Genomic DNA, 21,428 nt, shown 5'->3' with positions numbered 1-21,428 from the left:
CGTTGTCCGGCCGTAGGGCCCTCTTTCATAGGCGAGGGGGGCCGTCTGTCGTAGATTTGCGGTCAACGTAGGGCACTGCTGGGACAATAGCGCCGCCAACGTTGACGTTTTTGCCGACACACTTGTCGTAGTCAGCCTGGGTCAGGGCCTCAACGACCACCGAGCCAGCCTGCTTACCCTTGGCAGGGACCACAAGCCAGCGCAGCGAGTCGGAGATCTTGACGCCGTTGAAGTCCGCCATGTCCTTGGGCAGCTCCTTGAGACTGTCGAAACCGTCTTCAATCGGCACACCGTGGATGACAAAGCAGAGCTTTGACGACTTGTGTGTTCTGGAGCCGGGAGATGTGGCGCGCGTGAACTCGCAGGCGCCAAAGCAGGACAGCTCCTTGACCACGCGCTGCAGATTGGAGGTCATCAATCTGACGGCCTCACTGTCCACAGCGTGCAGCAAGATGTTGCCCGCCTTGGTGCGCTGGACCGCAGACACTGCAGTCTTGCCAAGAAGGCGGTTCACCGCGTCGCGCACGCGTCGCTGGGGCAGCGCGCTGGCTCTCGACTCGGGTGTGGTGACAATAACGACGGCCGTTTTCTCGCGAGGGGCAGTCGTGGTGGTCGTGGTGGTGGTCGTGTTGGGGGCGGGGGTCGTGGTTTTGTCGGCAGCCTTCTTCTGGGCGCGCTTGGCGACTACGGTCCACGTGTCGGGGGACTCAGTGGGCGCGTCGGCATCAGCCATAGCCGTGTCCGGGGCGGGAGGCGCGGCGGCGTCATCGGTAGTAGTAGTGGCGGTCGAGGTGGTGGTCGAGGTAGTGGTGTCGGGTGTGCTGGACTGGTCGCCAGCGGTGTCGATGACCATAGCATCAGCCTGGTCAGTGGCGGCGGTTGTGGCGGTTGCGGCGGTCGCAGCATTTTTTTTGGCCTTTTTGCCGCGGCGTCTGCGCTTATTGGCCTTAGGCGCAGGGGTGGCGTTTTTTTTGCTGGCACAGGGCTCACTGCCCAGGACAGAAGGCGCGGCTGGCACCTCAGGTGTCTGTGTCGCAGCCTCGCTGTACGCAGCCACGGCTGCAGCCTCGTGTGCTGGCTTGGGGCGGGCAGCCTTTGAGACTTCCATCTCAACCAGCGTTTTGTGGTCGTGGCGCGACATTACGACGAGCCCGCACTCGTTGCCAAACTGGCGCAGGATGCGCATCAGCTGGGCCTCGGAGGCTGACTCCTTGAGTCGTTCTAGAACAAGGAAGACCTCGTTCATGATGGCGGCGTTCTGCTCGTCGCGCCGGCGCTTGCGCTCCAACATGAGAGCAATCTCTCGGGCGCGCTTCGCCGGAATCGTCTGGTCGTTGTTGTTGTTGTTGGTGTTGTTGGTGTTGTTGGTGTCGTTCTCATCGCGCTGAGCCTGGCTGAACACGAACAGGTTCCCATCCAGTGCATTAGGCGTCGGCGTTGTCGCGTCCGAGTCGCGCGAGTCGGGTGTCGAGGGAATCTCAACCACCGGCGCATCTTCAACACCTGCATCGACTTTCATCGATGAGGTGACGGGCGCATGCTGCGACGGTGAACGCAGCAGCTCGTCGTCGTCGGAACGCGGTTCCTGGCTCGCCATCTGGGCAAAACTCAGCCCCAGGCGCGTCGTGCGGCGCGTTTCATCGCGCGCGGTCGGTTTCTTGTCTATTTTGTTCGATGCACTGCTCGAACTAGTCTTGGAATCAATTGAGCTGTTGCTCAGAGTCGTTTTGGTGAGTTTTTCTGTCGATTTGGCCATTTTTGCAAAAGTTTTTTTTTGAATGCCGTTAGTGTTGGTGTCGGGCTTCCGTCGGTCCTTAAGGGTGCAACCCCAACATCAGCCTCTCTTCCTCCTTTTGCGCGTCTTTTTTTTTTATTCATTACTCGCATGGAACCTGACTTTTGCGCGTCGTTTTGGTTCCTTTTTGGCTGAGCCATAGTTTGTAGGCGTCGGTATCGACCAGAAGGTCGACTGGTTCCCAGCCAGGTCTGACGTAGCCTTTCCATTTGACTTTGACTTGCTTGACACCGTTAGAAGTGCGTTCGCCTAGGATCTTTTCGACCTCCCAGTATTCTTCACCATTGATGACTTCCATAGGTGCTGGTCGATCGTCGTGAGTCTTTTGGGAAGGGAAAGCGTCGTTGGCAGCTGAGCGAAGGCGATCGGCATGGTAGACGTCGTGAGCAGTTGTACCCGGTACTTCAAGACGATAAGTGTGAGGGGTAACTTGTTCCAACACTTTGCAGTATTGGTATTTTGCTCTAAGTTTCCTGCCGAGGCCTGAGCCTTGTTGTTCAGGGCGTAGGGTGAGCCAAACGTATGAGCCTGTAGGAAAATCTGGTGCAGGACGTCGGTGTTCATTCTCGCGTTGCTCCATCTCCGCTCGTGACAGAGAAAGGTTGGCGTGGGCCCATTTCTGGGCGTCTCTCAGGCGTTGGATGACCCTCTCAGCCTGTCCGAGTGGACCGTTATTGTCGGGTTCGACAGGCAATGGTGGTGCGGCGAAGACTCGTGGGTGGTAGCCGTGAGACAAGAAGAAAGGTGAAACATTAGTGGCAGAAGATGGGGTGGCATTGATGCTGAACTCGACCATGGGCAGTAGATTGAGCCAGGCGGGGCCTTCAGCGCTGAGTTTGGCAAGTTTGACTTTGATCTCAGCGTTCATCCTCTCTGCAGCTCCATTGGTAGCCGGATGGTAAGCTGTTGTGGTTAGCCTTTCGATCTCTAGGCGTTTGCAGAGGTGTCGCCAAGCTGCGTTGACAAATTCGCGGTCAGACAAAATAGATTTTGGCATGCCGTGGTGTCGGTAAAAGTGGTGGAAGAACATATCTGCAACAGATTCCATGTCGAGGGCGTCGGCGGGAATAAGGATGACGCCCTTGGATAGACGGTCTATAACAGTTAGGACGTGGGTGTAGGTGATGCCGCCTTTCTGTGCTGGTTCCAAAGGTCCGATAAAGTCGATGGCAATCTCGGCCCAAGGCTGGTCGGGAATTGGCAAGGCTTTGAGGGTGGTGTCCTTGTTGTCGCGACGAATGTTAGAACTACCACAAATTTGACAGTTGCGGCAGAAACGGCGGATATCTTCGACGTAGCGGGGCCAGAAAAACTCTCTAGACAGCTCGACTTGCATGACGTTCTTTCCGGGGTGCAGCATCATGGGCGAGTCATGAATGTTCTGTAGGATGGCGGTTCTCAATGGCTCGTTAGTAGGTACCCATAGTTTATTCCGAAATCGAATAGCGGATTTGGCGTCCAAAGAGCAGTCGGAAATGTTGACTCTCAACTTGTGTCTGATTGTTTCGGGCCACTGTGACAGTCCATCTGTCAACGCTTTATGGATAATGGCGTATTCATCATCGGCAGCACAGGCATCAGACCAGAGTTCCCGTAAGGCAGGCGGAAGTTCGGGGGTAGAAGGGGCTTCTGGCGTGTTGGTGGTTTGTGTCGAGAAAACTTTCAGGCCGTTACCGTCGTGGTGCAAGATAGTGGCTAGTCGGTCGTTGTAGCGCGCGTCATTCGTGTTGTCTGGGGTGTCGCGGCGAGAGAGAGCATCTGGGAGAGGGGAGAGTTTACCAGGACGGTGGACGATGGTGCAGTTGTATTCGCTCAAGGTCAGGTACCATCTAGCTTGGCGTTCGGACAAGTGCTGCAACTTGGTAAAATGCAGCAAGTTTTTATGATCTGAGACGATGGTAAACGTCTCCTTCAGGCCCTTGAGTTCGCCACGCCATTCCTTCAGGGCACAGACAACAGCCAACAGCTCTTTGTCGTGGATCGGGTAGTTGCATTCGGCGGCAGTCATTTTGCGGCTGAAATAAGCACAAGGCCTAGTTGATCTATCGGGCTGCGTCTGTAGAAGCGCTGCACCGAGACAGTAGCCAGACGCGTCTGTCTCAACAACAGTTGGCAGATCTGGATTGTGCGTGCAGAGGACAGGGGTCGAGGTGAATGCTTCTTTTAGAGCCTGGAAGGACTCTTCTTCCTTTTCGCCCCACTGGAAGGCCTGGTCTTTCTTTGTCAACTGTAGCAAGGGAGTCGCTAGAGTAGTGAAATTTCTGACAAAGGTGCGGTAGAAATTGCATAGACCGAGGAAGGCTCGAACGTCCCTGACCTTCTTGGGCGTTGGCCAGTCCGACACTGCAGAGACTTTGGTTGGGTCGGTTGAAATCTTGCCGGGCTCAAGGATGTATCCCAGGTACTTCACTTTCGATACCGCGAACTCACATTTATCAATGTCGATTGTCAGTTGGCCCTCCAGAACCTTTGCTAAAGCCAAGTTGACCTTCTCGTAGTGGTCCTCTAACGTGCCGTCGGTATAAATCAAGATGTCATCGACGTAGGCAGAGCACCACACATCCAAGTATGGGCGTAGCAGACTGTTCACAAAACTTTGGAACTCTGCAGGCGCGTTGGCCAGACCAAAAGGCATGACGTTCCACTCAAAAAGGCCTTGTCGCGTTCGAAAAGCGGTCTTCCACTCATCTCCCTCGGCGATTCTGATGTTATGAAACGCGGAAACAACGTCGAGTTTCGTAAACCACTTAGCTTTGGAAGCATTAGCTAGGGTCTCGCTGATGTTTGGGAGTGGGTACCGATTCTTTTTCATAGTCGCGTTTAGTGCACGATAATCTACACAGAAGCGGAGGCCGCCACCAGGCTTTTTCACGAATAGGATGGGAGCAGCAGCAGTGGACTGGCTGTGGCGAATGTAGCCTTTTTCCAGCAATGAAAGAAGCGTCTGGCGAAGAACCACGAGTTCTTCTCTGGTCATGCTATAAAGGGGGCCCCATGGAGCTTCTTCGTCGGGCACGGTCAACTCGATCCTATGATCCTGGCCAGGCCGGCGGGGAGGCATCTTTTTAGCAAATTGTGCGTCTGGATCAAACACCTTGACCTTGTCGTGCTCGATCCAAGCTGGGATCTTCTTTTTCCACTCTCTGGGGTTGGCTGGTACTCTATCTTTCTCCAAACGGGCCAAGGCTTTATTGATATCTTCGATTGAAGCTGCAAAAACCCGCAGCTTATCTCTCTTGGCGGCGCGGAAGAAGGTGCTCGCTCTGTTTATTCGTACCATGGTAGAGCGGAAGGTATGGTTTGTCGTCGCCTTTCCTCGAGCGACAATGCCGGATTTAAATCTAACTGTGTCGGCTTCACAGTCTATCCTTGCCCCTTGTTTCTTGAGCCATGGGTATCCGATCAGGATGTCTTCGGCTAATTTTGGTACTACCCACGCCACATGTTTTTCTATGTGGCCCGATATGTCAATTTTAAACACGGCTAGTCGGTCAACCGTGACGGTACTCTTTGAATTAAATGGTACCAGCGTTCTGGGACGCGAACTGAAAAGCGTATCAAGTTTCCATTTCTTTACAAGGTCACTGCTGATCATAGAGGGGGAAGCGCTACCGGTGTCAATCAATGCAATCACGGGACAAGTGTTGTTGATCACTGCATCTAATTGAATTGATGTGTTGGTAATAGATCTATTCAACTCTTCCCATTCCTTCACAGCAGCCTTGTCGTCTTTGAAAACCTGCTTGGGCCTCTGACCACGACTTGGGGCAGAGGCGATCAGTTTCCCGAGTCCTCCTCGGCGGTCTCGTAATATTCTTCGCCCTCTTCTTCGAGTACAGGAGGAGGGAGGTTCGTGGCTGCGCGAACACTCTGTTGTACCGGGGGGCGGGCACGCTCGAATGGGCAGTTAGGGGACATGTGGCCACCAGCGCCACAACGGAGGCACAGTCCTCTGGCTCTTCGTGACTGGAGTTCTTCCTTGGAGACCCACTTGGCACGACGGGGGGCACTGTTATGGGTGGGCGCCCAGTCCATGGCATCAGGGGAGTGTTGTGCCGGGACATTGCGGAACTGGGACGTCCGGGCAGGGTTCCTCGGAGGGTGGGCATGCCGACACTCGTCGAGTTTTTGCCAGGCATTAAGCACCTGTTGTGCGTATTGTTCGTAGGTTGGGGGGTCTGGGAAACCAGCCAGGGCAGACATCACTTGCCCGGGGAGGGTGCGCCTCAGATTCATTATGCGCTCTTCGTGGCTCAGTCTATAGCAGCCAGCGATCTGCATCAACCGACTGACCCGAGCCAAATGTTCCGGAGCAGAGGCACCTCGGCATTTGAGGGTGTGCAGCTCCAAGAGTGCACGACGGGAAGCTGAGGTGTCCTCGAAGCAGCTGTCCAAGAATTCCAGGAACTTATCCACGTTCTCCAACGATGGATCGCGGCTCATGCGGGCAATGTAGGTCTGTGCCTGGAGCAAGGCATTGTCGGCTAACAGACCGTAACAGTGCAGAATGAACCCTCCTGCGCCGTTGAAGTGACTGTGGTCGTAGCGGTACTTCATCTCCACGTATGACCGGTACGTTGGGTAGAGATCAGGCCGCGTATGGTCATAACGGACCGGGCGGAGGTCGGAGGAGGTGTTTCGCACAACCACTGGGGTCGCGGGGGCGGAGTTGGGGAGTCCCTGCATTTCGTTATTGTGAGCCATTGTTGCTTCGTGGAAAACCTCTGGCTCACCGGGGACTTCTGGTAGTATGCTGTCTTCTCGGAAGCTGTGGTGGAAGGAAGAATCGTCGTCAGAGGGTGCAAAATAGTTTGGGGCCATAGGGTTTGGCCGCTGTGGATATTCAAATGGCAAAGTAAAAGAAAAGTAAAAATATATCTCGATCCCTCGTCGGGTCGGCGGTAAAGTAAAAAAAAAGGAAAGATAAGAGTGACTTAAGGAAAAATAAAAAAAAAAAAAAAGGAAAAGGGAAAGGGGGGTTTGAGAATTCGAGATGATGTTAAGGTGTGATTACGCTAAGCTGGATCTTCACAGAAAGGGACACAGAGGGACAAAGATCTCGAATTGAAGAACAAAACTAAACTCTCTAAATGGTGTAGAAACAATGCGACTATTTATCCTGTTGGAAAGGGAGGCAACCGACGATCGGCGGCGACGACAACTAGTTCCTCTAGGAAGTGCCGTTAGTCTTGGTTCTGGTCTGGCATTAGTTTTGCCGTACCAGCGCCGGACTAGTCCTTCGAGGATACGCCGTTAGTGTTGGTGTCGGGCTTCCGTCGGTCCTTAAGGGTGCAACCCCAACAGACAGTGGTAGTAGGAGCAAAGTTTAGCGGGCAGTTCTGGCGCAGATGGCCAGTCTGGCGGCAGCGGAAGCAGGCGCGGTTGCGGCGAAGGCGCTCGCGCTCCTCGTCGGTCAATGGCTTCAGGGCCGTGGTGGTGATGGTGGGGGTCCAGTCCATGGCGTCGGGGTGGCGGACAGGTGCAGGGTTGGCAGGGAAGGACGGGGTTATCCTGCTGGAAGAACGCTCGAGGACGTTGCATTCCTCCAGCTTGGAAGAGACGGTAAACAACTCGGACTTGTAATCCTCGTAGGTGTAATCCGTCCTCGGGTTCGCCATGGCCCGACGCAGTTCTGGACAGAGGGCGGTGCGCAGGATAGAGATGCTGGCACGGTCGGAGTCAGTACCAGCTTCGCCGAGCAACTTCTCGAACTTGGGCAGGAAAAGAGCGAACGGCTCGTTATCCCGCTGGCGGAGGTTCTGGAGTTGCGTGGAGGCGCGCTCGGCAGCATACGGGTCGATGAACATTCTGTCCAGGTATGCGAGGAAAGTGGCAGCGGTGTAGCCCATCTCAAGGCCACGGGCAAAGTAAACAGCAACAAGGTTCTGGGCTTCGGTGGACATGCGGGCAAAAAGATATGTGTACTGGTCCCCATCGTCACCGATGGAGGGACCGTCACGCGCGATCTTTTGGCGGGCGTACATGGCCCAAACGCGGTACTCGGCTCTCTTGCCGCTGAACAGGGGAATATCGGGAATCTTGGGCTTGGGGCGTTTGACAAAGGCGTCAGCTGTGGCAACGGGGACGGACGGAGTAGCAAGAACGGGGGGAGCAGGGGAGGCAGTGGCAGCGCGGGCAAAGGCCTGGAGATTGGCGATCTCCTGGTCCCGCTGTTGTTGCGCGCGGGAGAACTCTTCGCGCAGTTGTAGCTGTGCGCGTTCGTTGTCTGCGCGCAGTTGTTGCTGCGCACGTTCATTTTCCTCACGCATGGTCTGGAGGGCTTGGAACAAGTCTTGCATGGAGGGGCCTGCGTTGCTCGGGCCGGGGACAGTGGGGTTGGACATGGTTGCGGGAGGCGAAGCGGGGTCAAAGAAGACAGAGTTTTGAGAAGCAGCGTCAGAGTCAGAATCAGGGTCTTGAGGGGGGACGCGGTAGGACATGTGACGGTCACAGGAACGTTGGGAACGGAGGTAATTGGCGTTGGACGAGGGGACAAGGTGGGAACAGAGTCTGGTTCAAGGAACGTAGTCGAGGGGCGAGGACAAGAAACGAGGTCGAGGAACGAGGACAAGAAACGAGGTCGAGGAACGAGGACAGGGAACGGGGTCGAGAGGACGAAGAAAGATCTGTTTCTATTGTAAGGCTTTACGGTCTAAAGGAGAACGCTTTTAGAACAGCAGAAATAAATTAAGAAACAGATAAAGAGAAAAGACTAATGTACAAGAAAACGGGCGGAAACAACACTATCTATATACACGCGGTAGAGGCATGACGCGTACCCTTGACAACGGCGGTGTGCACACGGGTTTGGCAGGCGGTGAGTAACGGCGGTATGCAAGGCGGTGTGGACGGCGGTGTAAACGGCGGTGAGGGCGGAGCCTGAGCCTACCTCGATCCATAGATCGTTACAGTAACAGGCTCGTTCTCTCGGGCCAACTTTTCCAATGCTTTGTTGATATCCTGTATGCTCGCAGCAAAGACCTTCAAGTCCTGGTGCAAGATCTTGCTGACACGTGCAGCTTTCAATTCCGTAGGGGTGTCCAAGTTCCGAATGGTCGAAACAGAGCGAGGGACGGAGAAGTGGGGGAGCACCAAACGGTGCCGGTTGCAGTCTATTAGGGCGTTGTGGTGGCTCAGCCACGGGTATCCAATAAGAAGTTCGTCATCATAAATGTCGGGTACGACAAGGGCAAGGACTTCTTCCCGGAGGCCGCCGAGATCCAGCTCGAAGCGGGCAGCCTGAGTGGCCACAGAAGAAGGTTGGTCATTAAAAGGTTTTAGGGAAAGGGAAGTTTGCAGCGCAGAACAAGGTAGTTTCAATCGTTTCACGAGGGCCTGGGATATGATCAAGGAGACTGTATTTCCGGTGTCGACTAAAGCTACTGAGTTGTGAGAGCCGTTGATTACAACGTCAACGGATAAGGAGCCTCTCACAAGCAAAGGGGACGTTCCCTTCTTGTTCTTACCCCTCCGGGGGCGACTGTCACCGGAGGGTCTCAGTTTTCCGACTGAGCAGTGGGCAACTGTACGACACCGAAATCGGCATCCAGGTCATCGTCTAGCTGCGGCGGCGTGGGCACGTGTACACCGCGGACACGGGCAGGAGGCGCGTTCCGGTTGGGAGGCACATCGTAGGGGCATTCCCGTACAAAGTGACCTGAAGCGCCACAGCGGATGCAGAGGCCAGCGCGACGACGTCTCTCTCGTTCCTCTTCACTCGCCCAGCGGGCAGTGCGGCGGGCAGCAGGCGCACGGGTAGGCTGGGGGGCAACGCGACGGGTTCGTTCCCAGTCCATGGCGTCGGGATGGCGGTGGGCAGCGGGGGCGGACGGGTAATAGCCGGAGCGGCGGCCAGAAGTCGACTCGGCATCGAGCTTACGCTGCCGCAGTTCCTCGGCAGCTAACACGACCCGGTCAAAGTACTCCGAGAAGACCCGGGGAGGGAACGAGTTCGCCACGTATTCCCGAATGGGCGTGTCGAGGCTGTCCTTCAGCCACCTAATCTTCTGTGAGTCCGCCGCGTCCAGAGCTTTGGCGCGGGTCAGCAGGTCCTCAAACTCCTGCAGATGGACCTCGATCCTTCTGCCTCTCTTTTTTTTTTTTTTTTTTATTCATTACTCGCATGGAACCTGACAGGGTTATGGCGAGGTGTATATTAATACTATACACGAATCAAGGTTTAACGGAATCTCAAACAAGCTAGCTACTACACATAATATACTCCAATCCCCTGGCAGGGAGGCAGTTACATCTAAGATCCCACAAATATAATCCCCAAGTTATGACAGAAAGGAAATACATGAATAGTTTTTGGTATGAATTTCCAACGAGCAGCACTAACCCCAAGTGCCCCAGTTAAGGTTGACTGCTCGTAGAAAATTGGCGTCACTGGTAGGAATCGAACCTACGACTTCTCGGTAGCCAACCGAAAAGCCTTGCCAGGTGCTATACCACTGCACCACAGCGACTTCTGCCTCTCTGCTTTAACCGCGAGAGCTGGTCTTGTGCCTTATCTACGGCAACTTTGTCTTCAAACGCTCTCTGCAGCTCTTGAAGGAACTGGTCGCAGGAAACGGGGCCGTCGTCTGTTAGTCGGGTCTTGATTGACCGCATGCGGCTGCGGGCCAAACCCTCGGCCTGGGCATAGATCGAGACGATGAAGTCTCGGTCGGCCACATGGCCACGCTCGCAGTGCCATATTTCCAGGACCTGGTCGAACCAGGCGTCGAATTCCTCGGGCTCGGTGGAACTCAGCGAGGGAATCTTGTAGCGCAATTTTGCGCGACCATTCTCGTTACCAGCCGCTGAGGCGGCGGCGGCAGCAGCAGCGGTGGCGGTAGCAAGCGCTGCTTGGGAGGCTTGGGTTTGGGCGGCTGCCTGCTGGGCGGCTTCGCTCTGGTTCTCCAGCATAGCCAGCATCTTGGCAAACTTGCTCTCCAGCTTGGCGAACCGTTGAGCATATTTGTCCTCAGTGCTGTCAACACTGGGGACAGGGGAGCTTGCGTAAGCGGCCCGCATGTCGTCGGTGGTGCGGCCACTCATGTTGAGAGTTTGTGTAACAGTAAAAAAGTAATATGTGATGAAGATTGATAACGGGTTTGGGAAAAATAAACGATAAGACTGTTGAGAACTGTAGGGGCAATGCAATCTGTAAAAGCTGTATCTGTACCTGTGGCTGTAAAGAACTGTAGAACTGTAGAACTGTAGGGCTGTAGCGAAAAAGAAGATCGCAATATGATGTAAGGGGCCAAGTCGTAAAAGGACGTAGAAGGGCAGAAACAGATATATTGCGATGGAGAGAAGAAGAAAGGACTAACTAAAACTAGGAGAGAGCAGCAGCTCTTTATACTGCCTGGGTAGAACAACTGAGGCCTACCTGATTGGCCCAAACGTGTCGAGTCATCGGGCGTTCGGATCAAGGCCGGTTGGGCCACTTGTATTCGGACCGTCAGTAGTCGGGCCTTTGCGGACTCGGACCACCGTTGCTCAAGCCACACCGGCTTCAACTCGGACAATCAGGCAAAGCCTTGACCCGGGTCTCCCAGACCCTAACATCAGCCTCCTTCTCTTTCTTCCCATCCTCCCATGGCCGTGTAACACAAGAAAAGAAAACAACAGGAAGGTGGACACCAACTGAAAACAACAAAAGGGAATAGCAAACAACAAGCAACTAATCATCCGTAAACGACAACAGAACGAACAAGGGGTGGAACAGACAGTGGAGAAAAAAAAAAAAATGTCAAAGGAAAGGGAAATGTTGGGGTTGCACCCTTAAGGACCGACGGAAGCCCGACACCAACACTAACGGCGTATCCTCGAAGGACTAGTCCGGCGCTGGTACGGCAAAACTAATGCCAGACCAGAACCAAGACTAACGGCACTTCCTAGAGGAACTAGTTGTCGTCGCCGCCGATCGTCGGTTGCCTCCCTTTCCAACAGGATAAATAGTCGCATTGTTTCTACACCATTTAGAGAGTTTAGTTTTGTTCTTCAATTCGAGATCTTTGTCCCTCTGTGTCCCTTTCTGTGAAGATCCAGCTTAGCGTAATCACACCTTAACATCATCTCGAATTCTCAAACCCCCCTTTCCCTTTTCCTTTTTTTTTTTTTTTATTTTTCCTTAAGTCACTCTTATCTTTCCTTTTTTTTTACTTTACCGCCGACCCGACGAGGGATCGAGATATATTTTTACTTTTCTTTTACTTTGCCATTTGAATATCCACAGCGGCCAAACCCTATGGCCCCAAACTATTTTGCACCCTCTGACGACGATTCTTCCTTCCACCACAGCTTCCGAGAAGACAGCATACTACCAGAAGTCCCCGGTGAGCCAGAGGTTTTCCACGAAGCAACAATGGCTCACAATAACGAAATGCAGGGACTCCCCAACTCCGCCCCCGCGACCCCAGTGGTTGTGCGAAACACCTCCTCCGACCTCCGCCCGGTCCGTTATGACCATACGCGGCCTGATCTCTACCCAACGTACCGGTCATACGTGGAGATGAAGTACCGCTACGACCACAGTCACTTCAACGGCGCAGGAGGGTTCATTCTGCACTGTTACGGTCTGTTAGCCGACAATGCCTTGCTCCAGGCACAGACCTACATTGCCCGCATGAGCCGCGATCCATCGTTGGAGAACGTGGATAAGTTCCTGGAATTCTTGGACAGCTGCTTCGAGGACACCTCAGCTTCCCGTCGTGCACTCTTGGAGCTGCACACCCTCAAATGCCGAGGTGCCTCTGCTCCGGAACATTTGGCTCGGGTCAGTCGGTTGATGCAGATCGCTGGCTGCTATAGACTGAGCCACGAAGAGCGCATAATGAATCTGAGGCGCACCCTCCCCGGGCAAGTGATGTCTGCCCTGGCTGGTTTCCCAGACCCCCCAACCTACGAACAATACGCACAACAGGTGCTTAATGCCTGGCAAAAACTCGACGAGTGTCGGCATGCCCACCCTCCGAGGAACCCTGCCCGGACGTCCCAGTTCCGCAATGTCCCGGCACAACACTCCCCTGATGCCATGGACTGGGCGCCCACCCATAACAGTGCCCCCCGTCGTGCCAAGTGGGTCTCCAAGGAAGAACTCCAGTCACGAAGAGCCAGAGGACTGTGCCTCCGTTGTGGCGCTGGTGGCCACATGTCCCCTAACTGCCCATTCGAGCGTGCCCGCCCCCCGGTACAACAGAGTGTTCGCGCAGCCACGAACCTCCCTCCTCCTGTACTCGAAGAAGAGGGCGAAGAATATTACGAGACCGCCGAGGAGGACTCGGGAAACTGATCGCCTCTGCCCCAAGTCGTGGTCAGAGGCCCAAGCAGGTTTTCAAAGACGACAAGGCTGCTGTGAAGGAATGGGAAGAGTTGAATAGATCTATTACCAACACATCAATTCAATTAGATGTCGCTGTGGTGCAGTGGTATAGCACCTGGCAAGGCTTTTCGGTTGGCTACCGAGAAGTCGTAGGTTCGATTCCTACCAGTGACGCCAATTTTCTACGAGCAGTCAACCTTAACTGGGGCACTTGGGGTTAGTGCTGCTCGTTGGAAATTCATACCAAAAGCTATTCATGTATTTCCTTTCTGTCATAACTTGGGGATTATATTTGTGGGATCTTAGATGTAACTGCCTCCCTGCCAGGGGATTGGAGTATATTATGTATAGTAGCTAGCTTGTTTGAGATTCCGTTAAACCTTGATTCGTGTATAGTATTAATATACACCTCGCCATAACCCTGTCAGGTTCCATGCGAGTAATGAATAAAAAAAAAAAAAAAAAAAATTCAATTAGATGCAGTGATCAACAACACTTGTCCCGTGATTGCATTGATTGACACCGGTAGCGCTTCCCCCTCTATGATCAGCAGTGACCTTGTAAAGAAATGGAAACTTGATACGCTTTTCAGTTCGCGTCCCAGAACGCTGGTACCATTTAATTCAAAGAGTACCGTCACGGTTGACCGACTAGCCGTGTTTAAAATTGACATATCGGGCCACATAGAAAAACATGTGGCGTGGGTAGTACCAAAATTAGCCGAAGACATCCTGATCGGATACCCATGGCTCAAGAAACAAGGGGCAAGGATAGACTGTGAAGCCGACACAGTTAGATTTAAATCCGGCATTGTCGCTCGAGGAAAGGCGACGACAAACCATACCTTCCGCTCTACCATGGTACGAATAAACAGAGCGAGCACCTTCTTCCGCGCCGCCAAGAGAGATAAGCTGCGGGTTTTTGCAGCTTCAATCGAAGATATCAATAAAGCCTTGGCCCGTTTGGAGAAAGATAGAGTACCAGCCAACCCCAGAGAGTGGAAAAAGAAGATCCCAGCTTGGATCGAGCACGACAAGGTCAAGGTGTTTGATCCAGACGCACAATTTGCTAAAAAGATGCCTCCCCGCCGGCCTGGCCAGGATCATAGGATCGAGTTGACCGTGCCCGACGAAGAAGCTCCATGGGGCCCCCTTTATAGCATGACCAGAGAAGAACTCGTGGTTCTTCGCCAGACGCTTCTTTCATTGCTGGAAAAAGGCTACATTCGCCACAGCCAGTCCACTGCTGCTGCTCCCATCCTATTCGTGAAAAAGCCTGGTGGCGGCCTCCGCTTCTGTGTAGATTATCGTGCACTAAACGCGACTATGAAAAAGAATCGGTACCCACTCCCAAACATCAGCGAGACCCTAGCTAATGCTTCCAAAGCTAAGTGGTTTACGAAACTCGACGTTGTTTCCGCGTTTCATAACATCAGAATCGCCGAGGGAGATGAGTGGAAGACCGCTTTTCGAACGCGACAAGGCCTTTTTGAGTGGAACGTCATGCCTTTTGGTCTGGCCAACGCGCCTGCAGAGTTCCAAAGTTTTGTGAACAGTCTGCTACGCCCATACTTGGATGTGTGGTGCTCTGCCTACGTCGATGACATCTTGATTTATACCGACGGCACGTTAGAGGACCACTACGAGAAGGTCAACTTGGCTTTAGCAAAGGTTCTGGAGGGCCAACTGACAATCGACATTGATAAATGTGAGTTCGCGGTATCGAAAGTGAAGTACCTGGGATACATCCTTGAGCCCGGCAAGATTTCAACCGACCCAACCAAAGTCTCTGCAGTGTCGGACTGGCCAACGCCCAAGAAGGTCAGGGACGTTCGAGCCTTCCTCGGTCTATGCAATTTCTACCGCACCTTTGTCAGAAATTTCACTACTCTAGCGACTCCCTTGCTACAGTTGACAAAGAAAGACCAGGCCTTCCAGTGGGGCGAAAAGGAAGAAGAGTCCTTCCAGGCTCTAAAAGAAGCATTCACCTCGACCCCTGTCCTCTGCACGCACAATCCAGATCTGCCAACTGTTGTTGAGACAGACGCGTCTGGCTACTGTCTCGGTGCAGCGCTTCTACAGACGCAGCCCGATAGATCAACTAGGCCTTGTGCTTATTTCAGCCGCAAAATGACTGCCGCCGAATGCAACTACCCGATCCACGACAAAGAGCTGTTGGCTGTTGTCTGTGCCCTGAAGGAATGGCGTGGCGAACTCAAGGGCCTGAAGGAGACGTTTACCATCGTCTCAGATCATAAAAACTTGCTGCATTTTACCAAGTTGCAGCACTTGTCCGAACGCCAAGCTAGATGGTACCTGACCTTGAGCGAATACAACTGCACCATCGTCCACCGTCCTGGTAAACTCTCCCCTCTCCCAGATGCTCTCTCTCGCCGCGACACCCCAGACAACACGAATGACGCGCGCTACAACGACCGACTAGCCACTATCTTGCACCACGACGGTAACGGCCTGAAAGTTTTCTCGACACAAACCACCAACACGCCAGAAGCCCCTTCTACCCCCGAACTTCCGCCTGCCTTACGGGAACTCTGGTCTGATGCCTGTGCTGCCGATGATGAATACGCCATTATCCATAAAGCGTTGACAGATGGACTGTCACAGTGGCCCGAAACAATCAGACACAAGTTGAGAGTCAACATTTCCGACTGCTCTTTGGACGCCAAATCCGCTATTCGATTTCGGAATAAACTATGGGTACCTACTAACGAGCCATTGAGAACCGCCATCCTACAGAACATTCATGACTCGCCCATGATGCTGCACCCCGGAAAGAACGTCATGCAAGTCGAGCTGTCTAGAGAGTTTTTCTGGCCCCGCTACGTCGAAGATATCCGCCGTTTCTGCCGCAACTGTCAAATTTGTGGTAGTTCTAACATTCGTCGCGACAACAAGGACACCACCCTCAAAGCCTTGCCAATTCCCGACCAGCCTTGGGCCGAGATTGCCATCGACTTTATCGGACCTTTGGAACCAGCACAGAAAGGCGGCATCACCTACACCCACGTCCTAACTGTTATAGACCGTCTATCCAAGGGCGTCATCCTTATTCCCGCCGACGCCCTCGACATGGAATCTGTTGCAGATATGTTCTTCCACCACTTTTACCGACACCACGGCATGCCAAAATCTATTTTGTCTGACCGCGAATTTGTCAACGCAGCTTGGCGACACCTCTGCAAACGCCTAGAGATCGAAAGGCTAACCACAACAGCTTACCATCCGGCTACCAATGGAGCTGCAGAGAGGATGAACGCTGAGATCAAAGTCAAACTTGCCAAACTCAGCGCTGAAGGCCCCGCCTGGCTCAATCTACTGCCCATGGTCGAGTTCAGCATCAATGCCACCCCATCTTCTGCCACTAATGTTTCACCTTTCTTCTTGTCTCACGGCTACCACCCACGAGTCTTCGCCGCACCACCATTGCCTGTCGAACCCGACAATAACGGTCCACTCGGACAGGCTGAGAGGGTCATCCAACGCCTGAGAGACGCCCAGAAATGGGCCCACGCCAACCTTTCTCTGTCACGAGCGGAGATGGAGCAACGCGAGAATGAACACCGACGTCCTGCACCAGATTTTCCTACAGGCTCATACGTTTGGCTCACCCTACGCCCTGAACAACAAGGCTCAGGCCTCGGCAGGAAACTTAGAGCAAAATACCAATACTGCAAAGTGTTGGAACAAGTTACCCCTCACACTTATCGTCTTGAAGTACCGGGTACAACTGCTCACGACGTCTACCATGCCGATCGCCTTCGCTCAGCTGCCAACGACGCTTTCCCTTCCCAAAAGACTCACGACGATCGACCAGCACCTATGGAAGTCATCAATGGTGAAGAATACTGGGAGGTCGAAAAGATCCTAGGCGAACGCACTTCTAACGGTGTCAAGCAAGTCAAAGTCAAATGGAAAGGCTACGTCAGACCTGGCTGGGAACCAGTCGACCTTCTGGTCGATACCGACGCCTACAAACTATGGCTCAGCCAAAAAGGAACCAAAACGACGCGCAAAAGGAGGAAGAGAGGCTGATGTTGGGGTTGCACCCTTAAGGACCGACGGAAGCCCGACACCAACACTAACGGCGTATCCTCGAAGGACTAGTCCGGCGCTGGTACGGCAAAACTAATGCCAGACCAGAACCAAGACTAACGGCACTTCCTAGAGGAACTAGTTGTCGTCGCCGCCGATCGTCGGTTGCCTCCCTTTCCAACAGGATAAATAGTCGCATTGTTTCTACACCATTTAGAGAGTTTAGTTTTGTTCTTCAATTCGAGATCTTTGTCCCTCTGTGTCCCTTTCTGTGAAGATCCAGCTTAGCGTAATCACACCTTAACATTGGTTGCGAGCTTGTAGGCGGGGATCATCGGGACCTGAAGGCATGTGAAGACGGGAGAGAGCATCGGGCAGTGGGGACAGTTTCCCGGGACGGTGTTCCAGTGTTAGGTCAAACTCGCTTAGCAGGTTAGCCCAACGAGCTTGCCTCTCTGTTAACTGTTGCGCAGAGGTAAAATGCAACAAGTTCTTGTGGTCTGTTAACACTCGGATGGGTCCCTGGGCGCCACGTAACTCCCCTCTCCACTCTTTCAGGGCTCGGACAATTGCCAACATTTCTTTGTCATGGATCTCATAGTTGGACTCGGCAGGAGACAGCTTCTGGCTGATGTAGGCACATGGAAACAGGCCATCTGGATGCTGCTGCAATAGGACAGCTCCGGTGCTGTAGCCTGAAGAGTCAGCTTCGACAGTTGTTGGCAGGGAGTGGTCGAAGAGGCGCAAGACGGGCGAAGCACAGAAGAGATCTTTGAGTGACGAGAAGGCAGCTTGGCATTCTGGAGACCAGACGAAGGGAACTAGGTGACCAGTCAGTGAAGTGAGAGGGACGGCTACCTCGGCAAAGTTCTTGATGAACGGGCGGTAAAAATTGGCAAATCCTAGGAAGCCACGGAGCTCTTTCTTGGAACTGGGTACGGGCCAGTCTTTCACTGCTTGCACCTTGGCAGGATCCATTGTTGCTTTTCCAGGCTTGATGATGTAGCCCAGGTACTTGACTTCTTGTACACCGAACTCGCACTTGTCGATGTCAACCGTCAGTCCAGCCTTCACGAGCTTGGCTAGGACGTGGTTAACTTGTTCCTTGTGCTCGTCGAGGGAGCCATCGGTGTACACTAGGATGTCATCAACGTAAGCAGAACAAAACAGGTCGAGGTACTCTTGCAATACGGAATTCAGGAAGCGTTGGAATTGGGCAGGAGCATTGGACAAACCAAACGGCATCACGTTCCATTCAAAGGAGCCCAGGCGCGTACGGAAAGCGGTCTTCCATTCGTGGCCTGGCTCGATACGGATATTATGGAACGCTGCAACGACGTCAAGCTTAGTGAACCACTTTGAACGGCTGATTTGGCGTAGTGTTTCCTTGAAGTTGGGTAACGGGTATCTATCCTTCTTCATCAGCTTGTTCAACAGACGGTAGTCCACGCAGAATCTAAGTCCACCGCCAGGTTTCTTGACGAACAGGATGGGGGCAGCAGCAGTGGAACTACTCATTCGAATGAACTTCTTGTTCAGTAGGTTCAGTAACGTTTGGCGCAGTACTATCAACTCATCATGGGAAAGGCTGTACAGTGGTCCCCAGGGAGCTTCCGAGTCGGGGACAGTTAGATGAATCTCGTGGTTCATCCCGGGACGCAGCGGCGGGAGGCGGCGCGTGTAGAGTGCTTCTGGGTCAAAAGCAACAACATTCTGTGGGTCTATCCAACTGGGAACCTTTTCCTTCCAGTCATCTGTAACAGGCTCGTTTTCTCGGGCCAACTTTTCCAATGCTTTGTTGATATCCTGTATGCTCGCAGCAAAGACCTTCAAGTCCTGGTGCAAGATCTTGCTGACACGTGCAGCTTTCAATTCCGTAGGGGTGTCCAAGTTCCGAATGGTCGAAACAGAGCGAGGGACGGAGAAGTGGGGGAGCACCAAACGGTGCCGGTTGCAGTCTATTAGGGCGTTGTGGTGGCTCAGCCACGGGTATCCAATAAGAAGTTCGTCATCATAAATGTCGGGTACGGTGGTGATCCAGTTCTCCGTGCTAAGGCGCCTAAGGTTTCCGGACCAAGATGGCTAACCTCGGCGTACTTCCAGATGAAGGTGGGTAAAGGCAACTTGTTGCCCTACCTGCTGCTCATCAAGAAGACGGACTCGGACCGGTGCCGCCGCTGTCAAGAACATGAAAGCGAGAGCGTTGAGCATGTGCTGCTGTGTCATGAATAGCCATTCTTGCCATTGCCATTGCATAGGGTTATGCCTGGCACCTTACCCCGCTTCCGTTGTGTCACGCTAATGTTCCAAGGACGTATGATGATACGGTTATACCACTTGGTGGTCTGTGTAACCTTGAGGTGTCACTCCGGTTTATCTACTCGGGTGTGGCCGGCTTGCACACTATAGATCATCGCTATTAGGTAACTCGGTACTCTGCAGTTGATGCAGCTTATTCTGAGTTGACTGCTATTCTCGTTCCTTTTGTGTCAACAGCGTTTGAGCGTGGGGCCCACACCTGTTAGGCCGATATCGCTGTAACGCGACATATCGTTGCCTGGGTGTCTTGAGGGATTTTCAGTTCTGCTGCTGCCGTGTTGGTTTATCTCGTGAACTAACATCCGGTTTGATAGTAGCGTCTGGTAACGTTGAGTTACGTATGTCCCCACTTTCGGTTATCTGTGATTTGGTTCTAGCTTGGGAAGATCTCTGTTGTCAGAATCTGCAACGCCTTAAATAGCGTTGCCTTCTGCCCTGTGTGATCAGGTTAACTCTTGCTCCCCAAGCTTAACAATCACATACACCCCTTTTGCCATTCTTCTTTGTATACTAGTTTATAGTATCACTTCTTCGATAGTACCTTCTTCTTTAGTACTATATCTTTAATTATCACTTGTTTCTTGATAGCCTTCATTGCATCAGTACCTTCTGTCGTCTTCGTTACCTCAGTGTTCCTGTGATTGTTTATTCCCTTCCGTGTGTTATAAGATCAATTAGTTGAGTGTGCCTCTTTACCTCAAACCGACCATACGACCTAGAGAGTTCTATCCTCTCCTCCCGGCCGTATATCCGCGCAGGCCTGACTGTCCACCTCTGGAACCTATCATTGTCCTGAGTCGTTGGCTTTCTAGAACCCTAATGGTTTCCTTGGGCCCTATCCGTAATATTTTGTTAAGCTTCATTTAAAGACTCACACATTCTTCCAACTCTTTGTTATTCTTTAGCACACCTTATTCTTCTTTTCGTTCCGGCTCTCGACTACGGCCGATATCCCGTCTTCCTATGATCATACTAGCGCTGCTGTTGTTACACAACCTTCTTCGTCCGCTAGTCATAACTCGGCTCTTTCTGGTTCTTAGTTGATTCCATTTCTCAATCTACTTCTCTTCTTCTGTGGACAGTCAGTTGATGGCACTGTCTCTGTCCCAGCTCCTTTAATTTCGTTGAAGCACTTTGTTCCTCTAGGCTAATGTCGTCTCAAGCTTTGCGTTCCACTGCAAGCAATGAGAACCGGCGGGCTCACCGCACTACCGCTGAGCAGGTTCTCGATCCTGTTGATCAGGATGACCTACGGCTAGAACAAGTGCACAAGCGATATCCCGAATGCAGTTCGGACAGTTATTATGATTTGCGTCCGGTGTTCTTGCGGGATGGTGTACCTTCAACCACCTCTTGTCAAGACGCAGGTCATGCTGTTAATCTTGTCTCGACTGCCGAACATATCAATACTCTTCCGTCTGATGATGCACATCTAAATTTGCAACTTGTCAAGCAAAACCTGGATGGCATGCTCACACGTGGCTTCATTGCCCCTACTTCTTCAGTGTTGGCTTCTCCGATTCTTTGTCCTCGGGAACCAGGCAGTGTACGATCTTCTGTTGATTTACGGGCGGTCAACTACCTTATTTTATAAGCTGTTCATTTGGTCCCGCATCAACCAGTCGTTACAACTTGCCACATCTGAACGGGGGTTTCCAGAAAGCCATGTCTACCAGCTATGCACCTTTTGGCTTGCAGCAATGATGTTGCCAACTCCCAGATTACTTTGAGTTACAACATGGTACCTGAGTGTATAAAGTGTTGTTGTTGAGTTTACTCACACACCTGCCATTGTGCCAAAGCATGTTATTGAGTTCTTGTGGGATTTCTTGGACAGTTTATGTCTGTTTTTAGACCTCTGTGTCTGTATTTCTTGGCCTTTGTCTTGCCTAATTGTTTTGACTCCTGTTGGGTCTATTTATATGATATCAGCAGCTAGTGTCTGTTCTTT

At 52.6% G+C, this 21,428-nt stretch overlaps 8 protein-coding genes across 8 annotated transcripts; 2 read left to right on the top strand and 6 right to left on the bottom strand.

Moving 5' to 3' along the window:
- Window positions 1–25: 25 nt before the first annotated feature.
- Window positions 26–1,756, bottom strand: BROUX77_005521 (uncharacterized protein; the record flags this gene model as incomplete). Its single annotated transcript, XM_073750404.1, has 1 exon — window positions 26–1,756. The coding sequence occupies one exon, from the start codon at window positions 1,754–1,756 to the stop codon at window positions 26–28; it is 1,731 nt and encodes a 576-aa protein (XP_073604407.1).
- Window positions 1,757–1,877: 121 nt separating this feature from the next.
- BROUX77_005520 (uncharacterized protein) lies at window positions 1,878–5,075 on the bottom strand (the record flags this gene model as incomplete). Its single annotated transcript, XM_073750403.1, has 1 exon — window positions 1,878–5,075. One exon carries the CDS (start codon window positions 5,073–5,075, stop codon window positions 1,878–1,880), a length of 3,198 nt encoding a protein of 1,065 aa, XP_073604406.1.
- Window positions 5,076–5,572: 497 nt separating this feature from the next.
- Window positions 5,573–6,616, bottom strand: BROUX77_005519 (uncharacterized protein; the record flags this gene model as incomplete). Its single annotated transcript, XM_073750402.1, has 1 exon — window positions 5,573–6,616. The coding sequence occupies one exon, from the start codon at window positions 6,614–6,616 to the stop codon at window positions 5,573–5,575; it is 1,044 nt and encodes a 347-aa protein (XP_073604405.1).
- Window positions 6,617–7,026: 410 nt separating this feature from the next.
- BROUX77_005518 (uncharacterized protein) lies at window positions 7,027–8,235 on the bottom strand (the record flags this gene model as incomplete). Its single annotated transcript, XM_073750401.1, has 1 exon — window positions 7,027–8,235. The coding sequence occupies one exon, from the start codon at window positions 8,233–8,235 to the stop codon at window positions 7,027–7,029; it is 1,209 nt and encodes a 402-aa protein (XP_073604404.1).
- A 1,056-nt stretch (window positions 8,236–9,291) lies between these two features.
- BROUX77_005517 (uncharacterized protein) lies at window positions 9,292–10,837 on the bottom strand (the record flags this gene model as incomplete). The annotated part of the gene is made up of 2 exons (XM_073750400.1): window positions 9,292–9,855; window positions 10,313–10,837. 2 exons carry the CDS (start codon window positions 10,835–10,837, stop codon window positions 9,292–9,294), a joined length of 1,089 nt encoding a protein of 362 aa, XP_073604403.1.
- Window positions 10,838–12,032: 1,195 nt separating this feature from the next.
- BROUX77_005516 (uncharacterized protein) lies at window positions 12,033–13,076 on the top strand (the record flags this gene model as incomplete). Its single annotated transcript, XM_073750398.1, has 1 exon — window positions 12,033–13,076. One exon carries the CDS (start codon window positions 12,033–12,035, stop codon window positions 13,074–13,076), a length of 1,044 nt encoding a protein of 347 aa, XP_073604402.1.
- Window positions 13,077–13,963: 887 nt separating this feature from the next.
- Window positions 13,964–17,158, top strand: BROUX77_005515 (uncharacterized protein; the record flags this gene model as incomplete). Its single annotated transcript, XM_073750397.1, has 1 exon — window positions 13,964–17,158. The coding sequence occupies one exon, from the start codon at window positions 13,964–13,966 to the stop codon at window positions 17,156–17,158; it is 3,195 nt and encodes a 1,064-aa protein (XP_073604401.1).
- A 300-nt stretch (window positions 17,159–17,458) lies between these two features.
- BROUX77_005514 (uncharacterized protein) lies at window positions 17,459–19,305 on the bottom strand (the record flags this gene model as incomplete). Its single annotated transcript, XM_073750396.1, has 2 exons — window positions 17,459–19,217; window positions 19,295–19,305. The coding sequence occupies 2 exons, from the start codon at window positions 19,303–19,305 to the stop codon at window positions 17,459–17,461; spliced, it is 1,770 nt and encodes a 589-aa protein (XP_073604400.1).
- Between the last annotated feature and the right edge of the window lie 2,123 nt (window positions 19,306–21,428).

Source organism: Berkeleyomyces rouxiae (assembly GCF_048999995.1).
Source record: "Berkeleyomyces rouxiae strain 22BRR77 chromosome Unknown BrBRR77_ptg000005l, whole genome shotgun sequence".
Lineage (NCBI taxonomy): Eukaryota > Fungi > Ascomycota > Sordariomycetes > Microascales > Ceratocystidaceae > Berkeleyomyces > Berkeleyomyces rouxiae.
Note: the sequence above shows the minus strand (reverse complement) of the source record. Positions and strands in the feature narration are given on the sequence as shown.